General features: G+C 33.6%; 1 protein-coding gene across 4 annotated transcripts in view; it reads left to right on the top strand.

Moving 5' to 3' along the window:
• The window catches only part of LOC129001437 (sentrin-specific protease 1-like), a 48,597-nt gene that overhangs the window by 19,027 nt on the left and 7,861 nt on the right, over positions 1-21,709 (top strand). For all 4 annotated transcript variants that reach the window (XM_054428701.1, XM_054428702.1, XM_054428703.1 and 1 more), the window contains 4 exons: positions 1,466-1,732; positions 2,569-2,779; positions 12,737-12,859; positions 14,242-14,379. In XM_054428701.1, the coding sequence (XP_054284676.1) occupies positions 1,466-1,732; positions 2,569-2,779; positions 12,737-12,859; positions 14,242-14,379 (739 nt within the window). The remainder of the gene's footprint in view (positions 1-1,465; positions 1,733-2,568; positions 2,780-12,736; positions 12,860-14,241; positions 14,380-21,709) is intronic.

Raw genomic sequence — 21,709 nt, 5'->3', positions numbered from 1 at the left:
TTTTGGCTTTTGGAAAATTATTTAATGTTGGGATTTCAGGATAAATGTATCCTACTATTTTAATAATTTTGGATGAAACTGTTTTAGCAACTATGGAATAAATTACGAAGTTACTGACTTGTTGTTAACAATACTATTTATGGGATCTGTACATATTTTTAAACGTGATAATCGTTGAGGGGTGATAACTCGGACGGGTGGCGTCGTCCTGTAATCCAGCTACTAGGAGGTTGTGAATTGTGGATTTTTATAGGCATGTACTGTGGATGTGATACTCCCTGGTGTGGATAAACGTCCGCACGAGTGAGTACTACGACTATCAACAGTACTATCCTGATAATTAGACCAATTCGTATATACCAAGGCAGAAATATGGTTCGGATTCCACTATAAAGTGTAGGTCCCTTAGTTGCCATTAGCTGTATGGGCTATTAATTAACAGCTGTTTCTAAGGATATGTCGGCCTTAGTCACTAACAAGACTACAAGATCGTACCAATCATCCTACACTTATCTCCATTCATACTTGGCTTAAAATACCTACTTTGTATGGTCGCTATTTCATTGAAAAGTATTAAAGTATTAACAGATAATATATTTTATATTTATAATACATTTTCTTAAAGGTTAGTTAAATAGGTTAGGTCAGAAAAATAATAATTATGTACACTCTTTTATCCCTATATGGCAAATTTTGAAAAATCAAAGGAAGGACAATTATACTGGCTAATAATGAATGAATATAATGAATAGACTATCATTGACATGTATCATTGCTTTATGTGGACAGGTGCGTGGTTAGAAAGATTATCAACCACTTTCAGGAGGGAAATATGGAATAAGTAAAATAAATGCTTAATATTATAAGAAAAGAGGCTGTGATGAGTTACACTTGCTGAGTAGCATTAGTGGTTTTCATATTTGTTTCTCACTACTTAAAAGCTTCAAACATATTTTGTAAGTTTAAGTAAGCGAGGAGTTCATTATTCGTTTTTTAAAAGCTGGGACAACTTTATTTACAGTAGAACCTCTTTAATCCGAACTAATTGGGACCGGGGGTAGTTTGGATTATTGAATAGTTCGGATTACAGAACATATTGTTGTTTTTACATAGCAAAGCTAGGGAAAAGTGAAAAATGCTTTATAAAGTAAAATACAGTGTTTATTTAATACAGTAGTAAACATAAGGAATAAACAGTAGGCCTACTATACATTACAATTGAAATAACTACGGTGCGTATATCAATAAAGTATAGATACAATAAAAAACTACTGTACTGTGTATAGAGTACAGCAATGAGGCGTTCGGATTAGTGGACGTTCGGATTACAGGGGTTCGGATCAAAGAGGTTCTACTGTACTTACAATATAGCAATGAGGGGGAAAAAGATACAATGGACAAATATAGAGGAGTTTGTGTGTTATAAAACAATTGATTACATTTTCTTTCTGTTGTGAAATTGCAGGAATGGATTGTCATCATTTTATGGACCATCAAAATCAAAACTCGCTGATGCTGGTGGGGACGTTGTCGACCTCACTAGAGATGACAATGGAGACCATGTTAAGAGGCGGTCACAGTCTAAACACCACATCCCTGTCAAGCCATACAAGCCTCTTACAGATGATGACGACGTCAAGATCATTGAAGAAAGAAAACTACCCTGTGTAAACTCATTAGAGCGCAAACTGTCACAAAACTGCCTCGTTTCTCCTGAATGGATCACCCAACTGTAAGTTTTATTTTTTCCTGCAATTAATTGATGAAAGATATACAAAGTATTGGTTAGAGGTAATTTTATTTATTCCTTTTGCATCTTTCCATGAATTATTTGAAACTCCTTTGGTTACTCACAATTGCTTGGACAATTTTCTCCTGTGTGTTTAAAGTGCAACGCAGTAGAACCACTCATTTTCCATTGAATGTGAAACTGTTCTGTGGTACAATATAGAAGGTCTTACAATCAAGCATTTAAATAAAAAGCAATTACATTGAGTAAATATATTTATTGATTACTGTGTGCAAGAAAACTGTGGTGATAACAATAAAGATGAATTATTTTATTTTACAGAGGATTTAAAACCAAATTGAGGGAATAACTTATCTTTAATGTCACGTGGAATCTAGGTATTCGGGAGGAAACATCTCTGTAGCCTATATCTGGCAAAATACTGGTTGAGGTTTCAGCTATTCATCTCCAGGATGAACTTCAACTCAGCCTCTTACAGTTTTATTGTCATTTCAATAGCACATCAAAATCACACTTTGATATAAAAATTCCACCATTTAGTTTTATATGTTTAATATTTTCAAGTGGCCAGTACAAGATGATTATTAGTTACCATTAAGTCATATTAAAAGCAATACAGTTGAATTTTCACACCCTTTTATGCCTTTTTCACAGTTTCTTTGCCTCTCTGGTAGCCCACCTTATGAATTGTTAATCCCCTTCTGTAAATTGTTTGAATCGAGATTTTACTACTGTAAATCTTACCAAATTCAATTTACAATTGAACATTCTTAAACCTTTGTCTCTTGTTTCTAATGTTAAATCTTTATAACCTGTAGCCAAGAGAGATACAGCGAGAAGGAGAGGGAGACTCAAAGACAGATCAAAGAGCAGGAGATCAAAAAGGAACTCTTCTCCAAACACAACGAGGCCAAGTTCTTTGAGGTTCTCAACGACAGAGTAAGAAGACATATCAAGATCACTGACTATGTATTGGATGATACAGAACCTGAAGAAGCTGCATTGCCTGAGCTTACGCAAGAAATGCAGGTAAAACTAACTGTACACGTCAATACAGCGGAAGTTACTGCACAGTTTTTGTGTTCCTTGTGCCAGGTTGGACTCTTTCCCATTCAGGGAAGTTTGTTATCCTAGCCCAACAACAATCCTCATAATAAGACCCCTTTCCTATTTGTTACATCATTTAAATGGTTTGCAGGTAAAAAAGGTGTACTACAATCCCAACTAATTATGATTGAATTATAATTGCTCCTGTACTCTAATCTGATGCTAGTTTGATCATTCTTCCAAATTAAATTTGGATGGAGACATTTTTCTCTTTTATCAGTCTATGATTCACAGTTTCAAAAACTATTTTATTGCTGTTTTGTTGTGATGGTCCGATCCGGATATCGGACAACCAGATCCGCCGGATTCAAGCTGGAACCAGCACCGTATCAGATCCAAAAAATTCCGGATCTTGGGTTGGATCCGGTTTTGATGGATCCGATTTTTCCCCGATTTTTTTGCTAACATAAAGCTGTCTGTATCCATGTACAAGACCAGTTTTTTCCCGATTTTTTACTTACACAAAGCTGTCTGTATCTATGTACGCTCATCTGGACTAAAGTGGCGGACGTCCGGTCGGGATTACTTAAAATCCGTAGTCAAGCAAATACACAGTATTATATATGGCCGTTTTTTCAATTTTGTTCCAGGTCCACAGTAATGATAGCCGGACATATGCACTTCAACCAGTAATAATTTTTACCGCCGAATTTTGTTCCAGGTCCCCAGTAATGATAGCTGGGCATATGCACTTTAACCTGTAATAATCTTTACCGCCGAATTTAGTTCCAGGTCCACAGTAATGATAGCCGGGCATATGCACTTCCACCGGTAATAATGTTTACCGCCGAATTTTGTTCCAAAACTGATAGCCCGGCATATGCACTTTAACCTGTAATAATCTTTACCGCCGAATTTAGTTCCAGGTCCACAGTAATGGATAGCCGGGAATATGCGCTTTAACCAGTAATAATTTTTACTGCCTAATTTACTTCCAGGTCCACAGTAAGTTACAAGCACTTTACAAGTAATGATAGCCCGGGCATATGCACTTCAACCGGTAACAATTTTTACCGCCGAATTTAGTTCCAGGTCCACAGTAATGATAGCTGGGCAAATGCACTTCCACTGGTAATAATGTTTACCAAACCGGTAATAATAACCGGTAGTAATGTTTACACCGGTAATAATTTTTACCACCTTGTTATCCGGTTAATCGGTCTAGTACATAAATACAGACAGATTTGTGTTAGTAATAACATCGGTCTCGTATGCCTGGATCACCCCTTGGTTGCCTCTCTTCGTTATTTGTTCCAGGTCCACAGTACTGATAGCCGGGTATGTGAAACTCTACAGGTAAAATACCCTGTGTCTGTGTTCAAGAAGATTATCTGTGTCCATACAGGGTGAATAAAAAAGTCAAGACTCCCCCATCTAATATTTTTCTAAGTTAGAACACAGTACAGTCTTCTTGTACACAGGCACAGGGTATTTTACCTGTTGAACTTCACATACCCGTCTATCAGTACTGTGGACCTGGAACGAATTTAAGGAAGAGATTAACAAGAGGTGATTCAGGCATAAATAAATTGGATGCTGCATGCAAAGGGAGTATTTCAAAAGTTCCAAAATCGGAAGATCCAAAGAATATATTACCGATCGGAAGTTCCAAAATCGTAAGATCCAACGTTTATATTGCCGATCGGATGTTCCAAAATCGGAATTTCAAAAGGTTATTTAGCGGGTCGGAAGATCCAAAATCAAAAGATCCAAAGAAAATATTGCCGATCGGAAGTTCCAAAATCGTAAGATCCAAAAGTACAGTCATAACTAGAAGTACAAATTTATTTCTTAAAGTAAACTTATGAAATAGACTGTCCTTTTCACTTTGGAACTTGTGATCATATGCCGGGTCGGAAGATCCAAAACTCTAGTAATGAGATCGGAAGTTCCAAAACGCTAGAACTGTTGCGTCTCTCAGATTGAAGGTGTTTAAACACACGTCGTCACCAGCAACGTTAATGGTTATTTGTTTTGTTAATTGATATTTTAATTAATATTTTTGTATTAGTATTTTCAAGTACACACACTTAAATACACACGCATTCATACATACATGTATATATGGGATTTTGAAGGCATGCAGGGCTAGTGTTGGTATTGTTTACTATTTATTTTCAAAAGTAAAATAACGTGTTTATTTTTATTCTTAAAAGATGGTTTAAGTATTAACCTTGACAATAACAATACTAAATTATCTGGCAAACGTCTTAAACAAATAATAACTTATTTTTATAGCTTATGACAATTTTTGTTTACTCCGTAAGAGAATCTGGAATAAATCATTTGAAAAATGAAAAGATAATGAATTTGTCGTGGTTTATTTGAGCTGAACTATTAAGTTGTAATAGTGTACTAGTAACCAACGCTAAATATTTTAAGTTGTTTCCGGTTGTTGTAACTAACAGGTAGTTTCAAATTTAATTAAATTGAAATTGTAACGTTAAATTATATTTAGTTTTCCCCACAACTAGCGAATGTCTGCTGTAACCTAATTCAAGTGAAATGTAATTTTTTCCTTACAAAGAATGTGTTTTATCAGGAAATGTAAAATGTTCAACTGTATATCAAACATTTGCGTCTAATCAAGTTTTGTTGGAGATTCAATTTGTGTACCTAAGTAAAAGGTTTTGTTGTAACAATTTTAAGTCATGTTTGAAAATACTTATTGTTCTGAAAACTATCGCTTAATCGTTGAAGATATGAGAATTGACTTATACGACATAGTTGTTTGGTCTTTATATGTGTAAAAAGCTGTTCTGAATTAAACTGTTTAAAAAATTGACTACTCGATTCCCGTGCGTTCGACTGACCAACATTTGTACATTAACTCCCTTTACTATTCAAATACTGTTTGCGTAACTGTGATGTATATGGGTTGCGTTCTGAATCACAAGGCACTGTAATTATAGATAGGGCTCAGATTATTAATTGACGAATATTGTGTAAATAAAGCAATTGTTTTAAATCCGCTTATTAAAAGTATGCTATCGTAAACGAATCAATTTAGCATTTAATTTGTTTAAATAATAGTATCAAATGTAGTTGATATCAAATGCACAACAATTATTTTCAATAAATGTGTTTCCAGTTGGTTTCGTTTGAGTGCACAGGCGTCAACTCAATGTTTCACCCGTATTTAATGGTAGATTGTACAAATTGTAAACACTATTTTTTTTTGTTGAAACAAAATATGGACAGGTCTAATTAGTTACATAATTATTGAAATTAATTATTTCATTATAATAATCTTTCCAGTAAAAGATTTATGCTCCAATAGGACTTATCAGTTTTCGGCTTCAACTAATCAACGAAAAGTCTAGTGTGGTACCGAGAGATAAATTATGCCCCTTACCTATAAAAATAATCGTATTTTGCATGATAAATGTTTAAAAAAACTGGAGTAGGATCTAAAATATTCCTTTTTTAATTGCATACCTTATTCAAGTTGTTATCAGTTCTGCGATGAAATTTCTATGGTATTTAATAGAATTATATTTGTATTGTAATAAAACATGTCTGTGTAGTATATTTCTTTAAAAATTAAATGTAATTAACCAAACTCAGCAAGGATCAGTCACCCGTTACTATCTTTTAGTTTAATATTCATTTATCTTTGTTTAAGGTATATTATTTTCTACAATTTAAAAACATTTATTAGAAGTCTAATTGTCTAAATGCAAATTTACTTGCTCTTATTGTCCTGCCATGTAGGTATAAAATAAAAAAATGAAAGTATTGTAGAAGAGGGTTCGTGTAAAGGTAAATTTAATGAAGAATACGCAGCCCAGTAATTTGTTGATATTGTAAAGAGTGTGATATTTCGTTATAAGTCTCTTTGAACTGTGAAGGATCCAAACAGTAAACAGAAAAATAAGTGTTACACAGGAATTAGTACTGGAAGGTGCTGAAGACTGTACAGTATGTAGAATCATTTGTGTTCGATAACTAAAGTGAACCTCCACAAAACTACAGTAACGGTAGGCCTACAGTGGTAGACTGTGGAAGTATAGTAAAGCTGTAGTTAATTTTTCACAACAAATAAACTTACAAATGTTACCTACAATTAATGTGGATCTTTGGTTTCTAATGACTCAATTTTTTACTTTTATGCCCATAACATTTATTGTACTCCCATTGATTATGGTTGCTAACTATCGCTATATCGTCATTGGCCGCATTAAAGGTAATACGATAGACGAAATATGAAATATACTTACTTTTGTGACAACTTATTTGCTATAGAACTTTCAATTGCTATATTAATTACTAGCAGAGTACCCGTCCTTCGTATTTTCTATATCTAGTTTTCTATATCTAGTATTTTCGCCACACTATTTTCTATATCTAGTTTAAAACAAAGGCGACCACTGTCTGCCTGTCTATCTGTTCGACTCGAAAACAAGAATCAGTGTGAAGGCCTCTTCATACAATAGTACTGGGGGACCGAGCCTTGCTCGGTTGTGGCATTGACTAACTAACACCAAGTATACTTCCCATCACATTGTAAATTTTGAAGCTGTGTTTTCGTGTCTAGTTCTGTCCGGTACACTGTCGATGTCGTGTTTTGTTCAATTTTGTTTATAGTATTCAAGTGTTAGTTTCACTTCCGGCAACACCTCGGGCAGCTTTTTCGGCGGCGCCACCGGTCTCCCCGCGGCTAATAGGCACCCTTTGACTCCATGCCCTCTACACGTCCGACACCGGCGGCTCCACTACCCTAGTAGCACAAATATATATTAAATACATATGAATAAATATATTTAAAATCTATTTTATATATCTCAAGTGTGTATTAATGTCAATTTTATATAATATTTAAAATATATTATATATATATCAAATATTTTTTTGAATGCATTAAATATTTAAAAAATAGGTTCCAATAATATATTTTAGTGAATAATATTTAAATAAAAAATGTATTTAATATCTCTTCCAAACATACCATGAGGCCTAAACATAAAAACATAAAATAATGAAGATTTAGTATGGAAAACACAATTATCAGTTGAGTAAATTGATTAAATAGTTCAAAAAAACAAATTTTGAATAAATTACTGGATAAAATTTTTTTAGCCCAGGTGGGTCTCGAACCTGGGTTCTTCGACTTATGAGCCTCCTACCTTACCTCTGAGCTACTTGTGACTGTTGCTAACTATTGTTTTCAAATTGTGAAAGGGCGGCCGTCAGTTGCAATGGCTGCAATACTTGAAAATTTTTTGATACTACAGTATAATATGATTCTGTTAATCTGTTTTCCGTAATTCGTTTCTTAAACGGTCGCCAGTCGCTAGCACCCTTTTCTAGCCAATCATTAGAGATTTCTATGATCACATTCATTGTCACATTATGCAATTAAAAAAATAAAACCCATCAACACTTTTTTTTCGTTTGACCCAAATGTAGTTGCCGAACATGTATACTGCCTCTTAACCATATGCATAATTTTTTCTTTACGTGCATGATAGAGTGACACCATTCAGAGTACGTATTATTATTAACTTAATTTTAATGCTTTCACAATAGCAATTATCATACAAAAATGCATGTATAAATTGATAGTCACTATAAAAAACAAAAAGATGCAAATTATTTATTTGCTAATTATAAAAGATTAGAGGCTATAGCCTATATTCTACAAATATATTATTATTTTATTAATAAAAATAAATGACGTTTTTCAAAATATATTTATAAATACTTTAAATATATAATATAGTTTCAAAAATATTATATATATATATATTTAAAATATTCTCAACACATAATTTTTTTAAATATTTAATAGGAAAAATATACATATAAAATATGTATATTATAGAATCTATACTTATTTGATTGATATATATTATGAATCTATTTTATATATTCAAAACTTATATTTAATTTATATTTTGCATTGCTTTTTGGTAATATTTTAAATATATATATGAATATATCAAACTGTTATTAAAGATATATTATTTATATATTTTATTCGAGGTTCTATCAAATACAACTTTAAATATATAAAATATTTATAAAATACATATTTGTGCTACTAGGGTAGCTGCGCCACATGTTGCTCAAGGCTAATAGGGGCCTTACTTGAACTTAAAGAAACATTTCGTTAAGTGCCAAGAAATTAATCACGCACCTACCTACATAAATAACAGTTTTTTTTGTCATAAATAAATAAATGTAAAAATTAATAAAATAACACATCAACACATGATTATTCTGATTGCTTATTACATACCTTATAGGCCTACATTGCTTGTATTACAGAGTCGTTATTTTTTTATCAATCAAATGTCTTGGATTGTAATGAAATCATTTCTTGAAAATCATATTTAAAATATTTTTTTATCAAATGGTTTTAACGATTATACGTACTTTAAACCACAACCTAGCAAGGCTCAGTCCCCCGGTACTAAAAACTTAAAATGCGTGATATCATTGACTATATATACCTACAGGTAGGTATATATAGTCAATGGTGATATTTATAAGACCAATGTCTGTTCAACAAAGAGCAATTATTGAGCACCTGACATCCATCAGCAATATGGTATGTTCTTTTCCGACGAATCAATAGGCCAAAACATTGGCTGATGTGTTAACATTTAATAAAATGCATTTATAGATCAAAAGGTATTTATTTCCCGTGCTATTGCCGTTAAAAAGCACGGGTACAACAGCTAGTTATCAAAACATAGACAAAAATTCATTAAGAAAGTGTTACCATACTAACAACATAATACATTGTGAAAGTTTGTGTGTTTGTTTTTCTTATTGGGGTTCAATCACTCACTGGTCGGATTAGGTTGAAATTTGGCATGCTGATAGCTCACTTTCCCGATTAAAATATAGGCATATTTTTATCTCAAAACTCATTTCGTGCTCCGCCCGACTCGATTGTCCGTTAGAGTTTGGATTTGCAACATTGTATTTTACAAACAAAGACAATTAAGGTCTATATCAACCTATGATTACATTTGAGCACTTCTTCTTTATATCATAAGTTTCTTCTACATCTGTATTATAATTCAACACAGGATTTACTAATTTGAAATATACGATACAGCCTATGAAATAACTACACCTTAGAGAAACAGATTGAGCAAATTGGTTTACTTCATACCAAGCTATCAATAACATACATACCAAATTATCTCCCCCCTGTAACAGCAAACCTAGGTACTCATTGAAATTAATAATATTCATATAGGAAATATTTCTTACAATTACTAGGGAAGAATTTAGTAGAATTACAGCAAGGTAAATGGAAAATTGGTTTCTCTGCAGGTTCACTGACGCGGGAGTATTTTAATTTTACGGGAGGCAGTACACAATAATGATATCTTACTCATCATCATTGGCACAACCATTACGGATAATTATTATTATTACCGTAACATAATTAAAGAAGTAACTAAATCCAAAAAGATTACACAAACAAATTTACTTAATTACGTAAAAAAAAGTATATATCATAAAGCATTTCTTATGCTATATGATATTTATGGTTATACCATCGCAGGTGAAGCCGAAGGTACTTGCTAAGTAATTAATAACCCTTACATTGACATTGATCAAACAAAAGCCATGAAATGATTAGGGATATGCCTCAGACCCCAAATGAACGAAGGGTAAAAATTTGTTGAGTATATAAAAAATTTCATATAAATATAAAATGCAAATCAAATAATTTGCATACTACTTTTTAATGTATTTAGTATCAGGCACAAACAAGAGTTAGAGTCAAGAGTTAGTGAATTATTGAGTTAATTCAAGACTTGTATTATTGAATTGGTATCTTTCAATCATAAAGTCTTTAAAGTCTAGCATTAAGTCTTTCGATCTAAGATTTTAAATTCAGGGATTATGATTTAGTTACATACATCAACATGGCATCAACCGATATACGCCGTCTGCAATTATGGTGCCTTGTTAGAAGGCAATCTATATATACCACAGTGAGGCAAGCAGTATTTGACAAATACGGGAGTTAGAAACTGTATGAGGAAAATTAAGATTTCCTAAACAAATTGGGCTGTTATCTAGATACATATTTTACTTTATAAAAAGATAAGTTACTTCAGATAAATACAGTATAAACCACAAAGTAAACTACCTATTTGTTCCATAATACTTAATTCTATGTTCTAATAGCAAAAAATAAAATGTTAGCCTACTGAGAGTATTCTCAGAAGATTAACTCTTCTATTAGGAGTATTTCATTCCATCTATGTTTGATAATATTGTTGTCATGATGGTTAAATTTAAAAAAGGAGATGTAAAAAAAATTATCATAGCATATATTTAAGGCCAATACATACGCTAAGAGAATTGTAAAACTATACAAAGAGTGCTTCAAAGGGCATTTTGATACTCCATTGATAAAATACAAACATTATTTTAGTAATTGCCTTTACGTGATATAAATTAGAACAAAACTAAAATTAATTAAAAACTCCGTTATACTTAATGGCTAATTTATGTGACAATATTTATCTAACATAGAGCGAATTAAAATGTTGTTTTTAAACATTGTCTGAATATACGTCTTAAATATGATGTTGAAATGGTTTTTGGACAAAAAATACACACACCAAATAAGTAGTTTGGTTACTTTTCTATACAGATCTAAACTCGAGTGTCTAAACTTTTCCCCTGACATTAGCAACGCGGCTGGTTACGGCGTTCATCGCCTTCAATCTGAGAGACGCAACAGTTCTAGCATTTTGGATGTTCCGATCTGACTAGTAGCGTTTTGGAAATTCCGACCCGACATACGATCGCAAGATCCAAAGTGAAAAGGACAGCCTATTTCATAAGTTTACTTTAAGAAATAAATTTGTACTTCTAGTTATGACTGTACTTTTGGATCTTACGATTTTGGAACTTCTGATCGGCAATATTTTCTTTGGATCTTTTGATTTTGGATCTTCCGACCCGCTAAATAACCTTTGGAAATTCCGATTTTGGAACATCCGATCGGCAATATAAACGTTGGATCTTTTGATTTTGGAACTTCCGATCGGCAATATATTCTTTGGATCTTCCGATTTTGGAACTTTTGAAGACCATCCCATGCAAAAACCACGATATAGCATACTCAAGATCGAACTATTGTAAAATATACACAGATACCCTTTTGGTGGTCGTGCAAACTTAGGACAAAGTTTCATTTTATGATTTTGAAAATTTTTATCCCCAAAAAATGAGGGATTATGGGCTCTGGAGATTACTCTATATATAAGATGTATTAATCTTTAAACATTACCAATTTAATTTTAAACAGTATGATTTAAATTGGCATTCTGTTTATTACGTTTTTTTTTAACCCGCCCTTATGACTGTGTGTATTTCTATCGAATTTTTCAAGATCCGGATTCGGATCTGGTACCGACATTTTCTTGGATCCGCCCATCACTACTGTTTTGTTTTTCTTTATTTTTTGGAACATGGTTTGTGAAAATGCTAAAACAATATATGATAATGCCTTGTGTTCAAAATTATCTCTTTAAAAGTTCACATAGGTGGAAACAATTAATTTTGCTTTAGAAGAGAACTAAATAATGTGCCTGTGTCAGAAATTTTTACAGCAATTAAATTGAGCGCGGTTTTACTCTTCAGGTAGATAGATGACTTGATGAATACTAATTCTTGGTAAAAGGCTCTAGGAGGCCAGAACAGGTTTGATTTTTTGAATAGGCTAAGCAGGCTCCACAGTTGGCAGGTCTTCTCAATAGGTAGCAGACAAATATATAACCCACAAAATTAAAATATTCCAATTTTGTGTGTATATATCCTCATGTTTTACCTATTGAGACCTTTGTACAAGTAAGCCTTAAGTGTACCATAAATTCACATACTTGTATGTCCTAACAGGATAGAATATCTGATGCACTCAGGCCAAACCCAGCAGGACAAGGTTTAGTTGAAGGTTTTGGGCAAAAGATTACAAGAAGGGACATTCAAACACTCAACGGCCTGAATTGGCTTAATGACGAGGTAAATCAACTCAACTGTCATGACAAGTGCAGTTTTTGACAAGTATATTAGCAAATTATAAGGTGTTATTCATTAATTTAATAATACTAATATTTGTAAGCTTTTATTATTCAAACTCCTACGAATAATTTTATTTCTATCTGGGTTTTTTTTTAAAGCTTTTCTTTTGTAATTTTTGTCTGTTATTTTTATGTTTTTTTTTAAGTTCAATTAGTACAAAAAGATTTTTAATCCTGCAGCTAGAAGTTCTGTTAAACATGTGCCATGAGGTATGTTCAATTTCTCCAGGCGTTATTTTAATTTTTTTAACTTTGATTTTTATTGGAGATTTTCCCATAAAAACCCATAAAATAACAGGAAAAACGGATTTTCGTTTTGCGATTCCGTTTTGCGATGGATTTGTGTTCACATTCACCAACGTACCAAGTTATCCTTTGCTTATTAGATACGTTTGTAGAATTCCGGGGCAACTTCACTGGTTATATGCAATAAAATTCTATGTTAGAGGATATTTGTAGTTATAGTGGGAGCAGTCCAACGACTAAAGGCAGTTTATAACTAACTCTCCCACAAGATAACACGTCATTTCAATATAGTGTCTGCTCGCAGACTGACTTGCCTTTGCTATCCTCTAACCCCGCCTCCGGATCAAGTCTCAAACACCAAGCATTTGCTCTCTGATTTGGTTCCGAAGCCAAGTGCGACGCGTATTGATTTTCCGAATCTCGACGGAGACATACAAAGTTTACCAACCGCCAAATCCATTCAATAATGTTTGGATAATATACCGTTACATATTTCCGTCAAAATTACGGTTCAAAAGTAGTTGTAACTTATGTTATTTTCCCATAAAACCCCATTAAATAACAAAAAATCAGATTTTAAAACAAACTGATTTTGATTAAAATTACTGTGTGTTATGGTCCTTATAATTCTAAACAAAATAGTGCAACCCCCCATTGGTGAAAAAAAAACAATTGTGGTTCAAAAGTTATTGCAACTTTTGTGATTTTCCTTATAATATCATAGTTACGCCCACTGCTTACCCGGCCATGTTAAAGGTTGTTGACAAGCTAATGGGAGAAAGTATGTGTCAGATTGCTGATATTGTTTATTTATAGTTTACATCATTTGGAGAGCTGTATACATAATAAATTGGAATTCCACTGAAACAAAATTAGTAGTAAAAAACCTGAGTTTCCTTTCTATTGCTTTTAAAATCAAAAATGAACTATACCGAGCCAAGGCTTGTTCCATAGGTACTAACACTTGAAAAGTGTTGTTTTTAAGTGTTAGACATATTTTTATTTACTCTTCTTAAAATGAATAACAGTTATTATGCTGATTAAGAAGTTATTTCTAATATCGAATCTGTATTTTAGGTGATCAACTTTTACATGAATTTGATTATTGAGCGAGGCAAGGGGGATAAGCACATAAGCGTTTACGCTTTCAACACTTTTTTCTACCCTAAGTTGGTATCACAAGGGTACAGCACACTGAAGCGGTGGACCAAGAAGGTAGGATCATATGGTTGCAGTTTTACTAATTACTAAAGACATATCAAACAAAAGTAAATAAATGAATAACAACATTTTTAAGCTTACGAGGAATAAAATGCATCCCTCATCCATTGTTTTTCTGGTCAATTATTGGAAGAATGAGAACTATTGAACTGTTGTAAACACAGTTGTAATTTTAATTTTTACACCACCTCATTTTTACCATTCTAAATTTTTTTCTAATACTATCCTGTCACATTAAAGTTTGTAATGTTAATTAGTTTGTGCTAATCTTGTATTATAGTATTGATATTCTCAGGAATTTTCTTACTAAAGTTAAATTTGGCAAATACATTTTTTTGGTTCTATGACCATAGGTCAAACAAAAGCATGAGTCGATACTCGACAGGGTTGTCAGTGACCCGAAATCCCGGAAAAATCGGAAACTATGCGTGAATTTTTAAAAACTGGGAAATATGCGTGGAAATCGTATTGTTCAGGGATTTTCATAACTTTTGATGCATATCTTTTTCTAAAATTTTTTTCTAGGAATTTTATATTTATAAAAATTTTGAGCTACTTTATCCATAAACTTTGATAGCTAATGAGTATTTACTGTTTATTGGTAAGTGACGATGGTTGGGTGGTTGGGAAGTAGGCCTGTTGTTGGATACACTAGTTACCACAAATACATGGGAGCCGCCACTGGTCGCCGGAAGCAGACTAGGTACATGTGTTGTGCTGAACTGCATCTGACTTCCACTCTCTCAATTATGGTAGTCGGTACTCGGGAGCGTGGTTTATCCACGTTCGTTGTTACTGTAGTTACAATTTTTATGAAATATACAGCAATTAGTAGATGGGTGTATTGACCTCTAGTATGTTTTATTTGCATATTCAGTGTGATTGAAAATTCCCGGAACGGTGTAATATATTTTGTAATGTTATAGATAAAGTAAAGAACCTTTGTATATCAATAATAGCCATAAATGGCGCTCTTTAAAGCTTCTATTTGTCCCTTAAGGGTTCAGTAATTAGAAACTGCTTCAGTAGACCTAAGAAAATTATTTCTCTCTGAAGAATTAGGTTTCTGGGAAATAAATCATTTTAATTGTAATAATTATTGGTTTTATAGCAATTTGCAGTTAATAATAAGTAAATATCGGTAAATATAAACGCAAAAAACTTAAGGTTTGGCAGGTGGGAACTGCTTTAAAGGGCTTAAGAAACCTAGATTTTCTCCCATGAGTTTTGTTCAATGTACTAAATTTTTGTTAATTTTTGAAATCAAATAATTTTAATTATATTAATTTATCAATTTATAGCGATTTACAGTTTATGTAAGTATTTAATATCGGTAAATATAACGTGAAAAACGTTATGTTCGGTAAATTGGAACTGCTTCAGTAGGTCTAAAATTCATTTTCTGTTAAGAATATCATTTCAAAGCTCAAAATCTTTGTGAATTTTTAAATATGTAATTATGATCTTAATAATTACCGATTTTATAGCTAATTACGGTACTTAGGTATTATCCGGGGGCCACCCTTATACAGCGCTGCGGCGGTTATGTTAGGTTGGGTTATCATAAATATGTTTGTAGGACTTTTCTCGTTTCATTATGAACCAAACAATACCAGATAAGTCATACTTTCGCTCGCCAAATCCCCTCCAAGTAGGCCAAGGTGAGGTCGTTGACCGGAGCACCCGCATCACCTGTCACTGCCTGTATCTGGTGTGGCAGCTAGCGGCTCAATGGCCGCTAATTATAATCATGTCAAATTTGGACTGTAATGCAATTAAAAATTTAAATATCTTCTTTCCATTTATGATAACCCAACCAAACATAACCACCACAGTGCCCTGTAGATGGGCCTCCGGATATTACTAAAGTACCCTAATTACAGTTAATATCAGCAAAAATTGTACGATAAACTTAATGTTTGGTAGTTAAGAATCTGGCGTCTATTTTGGTATCCTAGTTCCGAACGGATTGAAAATTTATCTTACAATAGTTTCTGCATCTTTATTATGGTTTTAAATTATAGAAAAATAATACAATCTTAAAACATTAACAACTGTTCTTGATCAGAACTTAGCAGCGTACCATTAACAAATCTCAAGGAATTCTTCTGTTTCCTTTATGAAAATGACTACATTTTTCAGAAAATGCTATACTGTAGGGGTGTGCGAGTATTCGAACATCGAGCTTTTTCGAGCCGAATAGCGTCCTATTCGGCTCGGCTCGTGATTTTCAAAAAGTTCGAAATGTTCGAGCCGAATACTTTTTGAACTAGCAAATAAAACTTAAAATAGGAAATAAGGAACTAACTTTCATTTAAATTTAATCTCCGTTTCATAATTGTGTCAATATGTAATTCGATAAGCATAGCCTACATCATTACACGATGTTTGCTCAGTAAATACTGAACTGAACTGAAGAACAGAAGAACCAACCAACGAAAGAATTACGCAATGACAAGACGAAATCAGCTGACTAAATCAACTAGCCAATGCCACTGCCGTCGACACTGCACATCATTTTTGCTGCAATGTTTGGATTGGACACTAAACTGAGACTGAGTGAGAAAGAATACTGGATTGAGAAGCACTGGAACGGCGACTTTGTTATAAAATCGACAATGTAAACAAATGACGTAACTGGTCCGGATCAAGTGCTAATAACAACATGGTTTGGACAAATCATTTTAAGCTATTTTAAATTTGCACTTTCCAGCCAGTAACACATTTGTTTATGTTTATGAACAATACCGTGTCTGTTTTAATCACGGCCGCCTTTAACTACAGGCCGCGGTCTGGTCGAATTGGCAACACATCGCAAGTGGTGTTGTTCAGTGACAGACGTCCGATAAGATAACATGGCAGACATGTGACATTAGCTCATTAAATCGCACTTTATTGATTTAAATTTATTAATATAAATTTATTAAAATATTGAAAATAAAACATACAGAATTGAAAACCGAAACAATATGAATTTATCTGTAGATTTTTAAGCGGAGTCAATAATGTCATAGTCCAGTAACCATTCGTTCGTAAATACACAAATACCATTAGCTGCTTCCAAACAAAAACAGCTGTTACAACACCACTTGCGACGTTGCCAGTTCGAAGGCCGCGGCCTGTAGTTAGAGGCGGCCGTGGTTTTAATATTCGTGGTATTAGCATTGACAAAGCGGGAACGCGTCAAGATGACACCACATCAACCAACCACCAACAAGAAGAAGCAGTTTAGGGTTGCATCATTGATTATACATCTTGGGGAAGAAGTATAATCAATGGTTGCGGGTTGATGTGGTGCACGTTGTCGTGGTGGCACCTCTTCCGTGTGGTGGCGGATTGTCGGGGTGGCACGTTAGTGCCTTCGTGCTTGGTGGCGGGTTGACGGTACAACCATATTAGTATATAATATTTGTGGATTTTTTATTCCATTAAAATCGTTATGATTGACCAACTTCGTATAAAGCAATTGCTTCGTCAATGATTTTAATCATATATATTGTTGACGTTACGCTTATTATGTTATAAAGGTACTATAATCAATGGTTAAAGATTGCATTTGGTTTTACTTTGTACTGCACGAATGTGAAAAAATCATATTGCGTGTTGCCGTTTCGTTTCTGAATCGTTGTTTGTTGTTATTGTTTTTGGTTTTACTTCTTGGCTGTTATCTCAGTTTAGTGTTTGTTTACTTTTAAAATTTTTTATCGTTCTCTAGTCGTAACATTGTTATAATTTATTTGTTATTTTATAAAGTAGTTTGTTACAAAAATAGTTTCGCCCAAAATGTAGGAAGTGCGTGTATTTCTCTAGTCACGTCGTGTAATGAAAGTACAATTAGAACAGTTTGGACGTAGCGAGTTTAATTAATTTCGATTGTATTTGTAGTTTTTAAGGCCTGACCTTTTGTTTAGTTTACTGAGTTTCGTTCAAATTACAAGATGGATAGTGAAGATGAACAATGCATTGATGACCCACCAGCTGGACCTTCTACAAGTACTTCTGTTGAAGTGATCAACCCAGTTAGTCCTAGGCCTAGTTCTAGTATTACACAACCAGTTGGTCAGGCCATTATTTGGAAATATTTTACTAAGACAAGCTCCAAAGAAGCAAAATGTAATAGTTGCAAAAAAACCTTCAAAACTCCTACAGGGACTACATCGTCTATAATAAGAATTTAGAAAATAAACATGCTAACATATATAAACAATATGACACAGAACAGAAGGGATTTTTAAGTTTAAAAGCTGAACAAAAAAGGTCTAAAATGCCTAGGCCTACAGCCCCTAAGCAACTTAAAATAGATGAGCATTTTAGAACAACTGAGAAATTATCTTCCAACCATCCCAGATCGCAACTGATAACCAAGGCAATTGGAAAGTGGATGGCCAAAAGTTTCCATCCATATACTTTGGTTGAGGAAGATGGTTTCAGAAACCTAATGGGTATTGTGGAACCCAGATATCAAATACCTTCAAGAACGACCTTTTCTCGCAGTGTTATACCGGATCTTTTCAAAGAGACAAAAGTAAAAATATCAAATGATTTTAAAAATACAATGCAGGATTTAAAATCCTTATCTCTGACCTCTGATATCTGGACATCCGCAGCAAACGATTCATTTATCTCCCTGACAGGCCACTTTGTTGATCTAGATTTCAATATAAAATCTTATTGCTTGAGTAATTCTCATTTCCCCGAAGAACATAACGCTGTAAATATTTCTTCTAAATTGATGGAATTACTAAATGATTGGAATCATCAACAAGGAACTGATTGTACTATTCCAGTTTTTTGTGTAACAGACAACGCTGCCAATATGGTCAGTGCAGCGTCGATGACACCATGGACGCATATACGGTGTTTTGCGCACACCCTTCAGTTAGCACTCAGCGATGCTAAAAAAGATGTTCCTGGTATGCTACACATGCTGGCCAAAGCTAGGGCTATTGTCAGCCACTACAAGCATAGTTCTTCCGCAAATACCAGACTAAACAAATTACAACAACAATTAGGCAAAACTCCCCTCCAACTTGTTCAAGACTGCGAGACAAGATGGAATTCTGAATACAACATGCTTTCTCGTCTTGTTACTCTAAAGCAGGCAATTTCAGCTGAACTATCGACATCAATAAAACCTAACAACCTCACTTCTACCGAATGGGACTTGGCTGAAGGCTATATACATATATTGAAACCACTTGATGATGCCACAAAATTATCTTCCAGTGGCTATCTTCCAACGTTATCAACAGTACTACCTCTGATTGATGGAATAAGAACTGTCATTAGACAATTCATTACATCTGGGGCAAGAGGCACAATGTTCGCTAGGGCCCTTGACAAGGCAATCAATGCAAGATTTCCGCCAGATGAATATCTACTTAGCAAACATTATCAATTGGCAATGCTGGTTGATCCGAGGTATAAGGCACTAATCCTAGATGATATCAACAAGAAGCTTGCAATTGACTTATTGGAGAGGGAAGCAATGAGTTTCTACGCTGAAGATAACCCACCAGCATCCATAGGTTCTTCTTCTTCTGGTGGTCCAAAAGGTCAGTACAAGCTTTAGGGTAAGACCTAGTTGTATTTAGGCCTAGTATATTTTTAGTCAGCAGAATGGCTAAAATTATAAAGTTAGGGCCAAATCTTTGCCCTACTAGTTTATATAAAAAATGAAAACATTAATTTTATAATGCTCTACACAAGAGTTTGTTGAGGCTTTGACAATTACACTGAATGTAATGTTCTATGAGAGTACTGGATGTAGTAACAGCTTGATTAGTTTACTGAGTAAAAAAAAATGTTTTCTTATTGCGTTAGCCAAAAGGCGGGAATTTTGGAAGGATTTAAGAGGGCATTTTCTTTTTGTCAATATTGTCTTTATTGTTGTAGGCCTATTGGCATTTTACAACTTTTACTCATGAAAACCTATCAAGTTGAACAAGTATCAACCTTCTGTACTCTTTTCAGAGGGTCTACCAGAGATGTCATTATGGGGTCACCTCCAGTCTCTCTCACAAAGAACCAGACCGAGTTCAAAAGAAGATGCAGTGAAACAACATGTCCAGGCCTACATAAATTCTCCTTGCATACCAATGCAAGAAAATCCATGTTCATGGTGGAAACAGCATTCTCAATTATATGGACCAATCGCTTCAGTTGCAAAGCGTTATCTGGGGATTCCTGCCACTGAAGTAGCAAGTGAGAGAATCTTCTCGAGTGCCGGAAATGTGGTGAATGAAAGGCGCAGGTGTTTAACCCAGGAACACATTAGTGAATTGGTTTTTTTGCACCATAATATAGATATTTAAGATATTTCGAAAATGCACAAGGGACGTTTGGGTCATGGTTATGCACCCTCACAATCTCAAATCAATATCATTTTATGATACAAAGTACAAACGCTAACTAAGCTAACTAACTGCCATTGGCGTTCATTTTCATGTTACATGAAACATTATAAACATAACCACACTTTTTCATGAACTCTGGAAATACAAAATGTTGAGTGTTTGGTAGGCCTATATTTTTATAGTGCAATATAATTATTTTCTACATACATGGTTAAGTTATCCATTCAATTAGTTTTGTTGTTATCTGGTTACAGGTTGAGTTATCTGTTTAGGTCTAGGTTATATTTTTATATTCAAGATGTTGAGTGTTTGTTTGGTATATTTATATTTTTATAGTAGGCTATAATATAATTATTTTCTACATGCGTGGTTATGTTATCCATTCAATAATTTTTGTTAAATTTAGATAGTTTTTGAGTGTTCATGTTTTACTGCTGTAACTTTCTCTTGATCTCAGTAACTATCTTTACCATAGGCCAAGTGGCTTTCGATTACCATACTTTTGGGTTAGTTATAGCCAATTCAATTTTACAAAATAGGCTTACACACCTGAAACAAGGCACTGCCTAGTACTCATTTGAAATATAGCCTAATATAGCAGATAAAAAATGCTAAAGTTCTAAGTTAGGCTATATCTTTTGCGTAAGGAAGTAGTTTCCTGATTGAGTTATCTATTTACTGTACGTAGGCTTAAAAATATTTTTATATTCACAACGGTTTCTTATGTATTTTTTATTTGTTTAGCTGTTAATGTTTTTATTACTTGCCTAAAATAACATGGGCTGAACATTTTCATCTTGATCTCAGTTTCATGTTCCTAATTTTCTAGTATTATCTTATGATTAAATGTTTAAGATGATTTAACATTTTGTAGGCCTATAATTTCAATAACCACTGCCTTTTTTTGCCTGGTAAAATGTTGATGCAGGGTTTTGAAGTGTATCTTTTTGGTTACATTATTTATTTAT

The sequence above is a fragment of the Macrosteles quadrilineatus genome, unplaced genomic scaffold (genome assembly GCF_028750875.1).
Source record: "Macrosteles quadrilineatus isolate MER2022 unplaced genomic scaffold, UCM_ALF_1.0 Scaffold_8__2_contigs__length_117827958, whole genome shotgun sequence".
NCBI classification, from domain to species: Eukaryota; Metazoa; Arthropoda; class Insecta; order Hemiptera; family Cicadellidae; genus Macrosteles; species Macrosteles quadrilineatus.
This window is presented reverse-complemented; position numbering and strand designations above follow the sequence as displayed.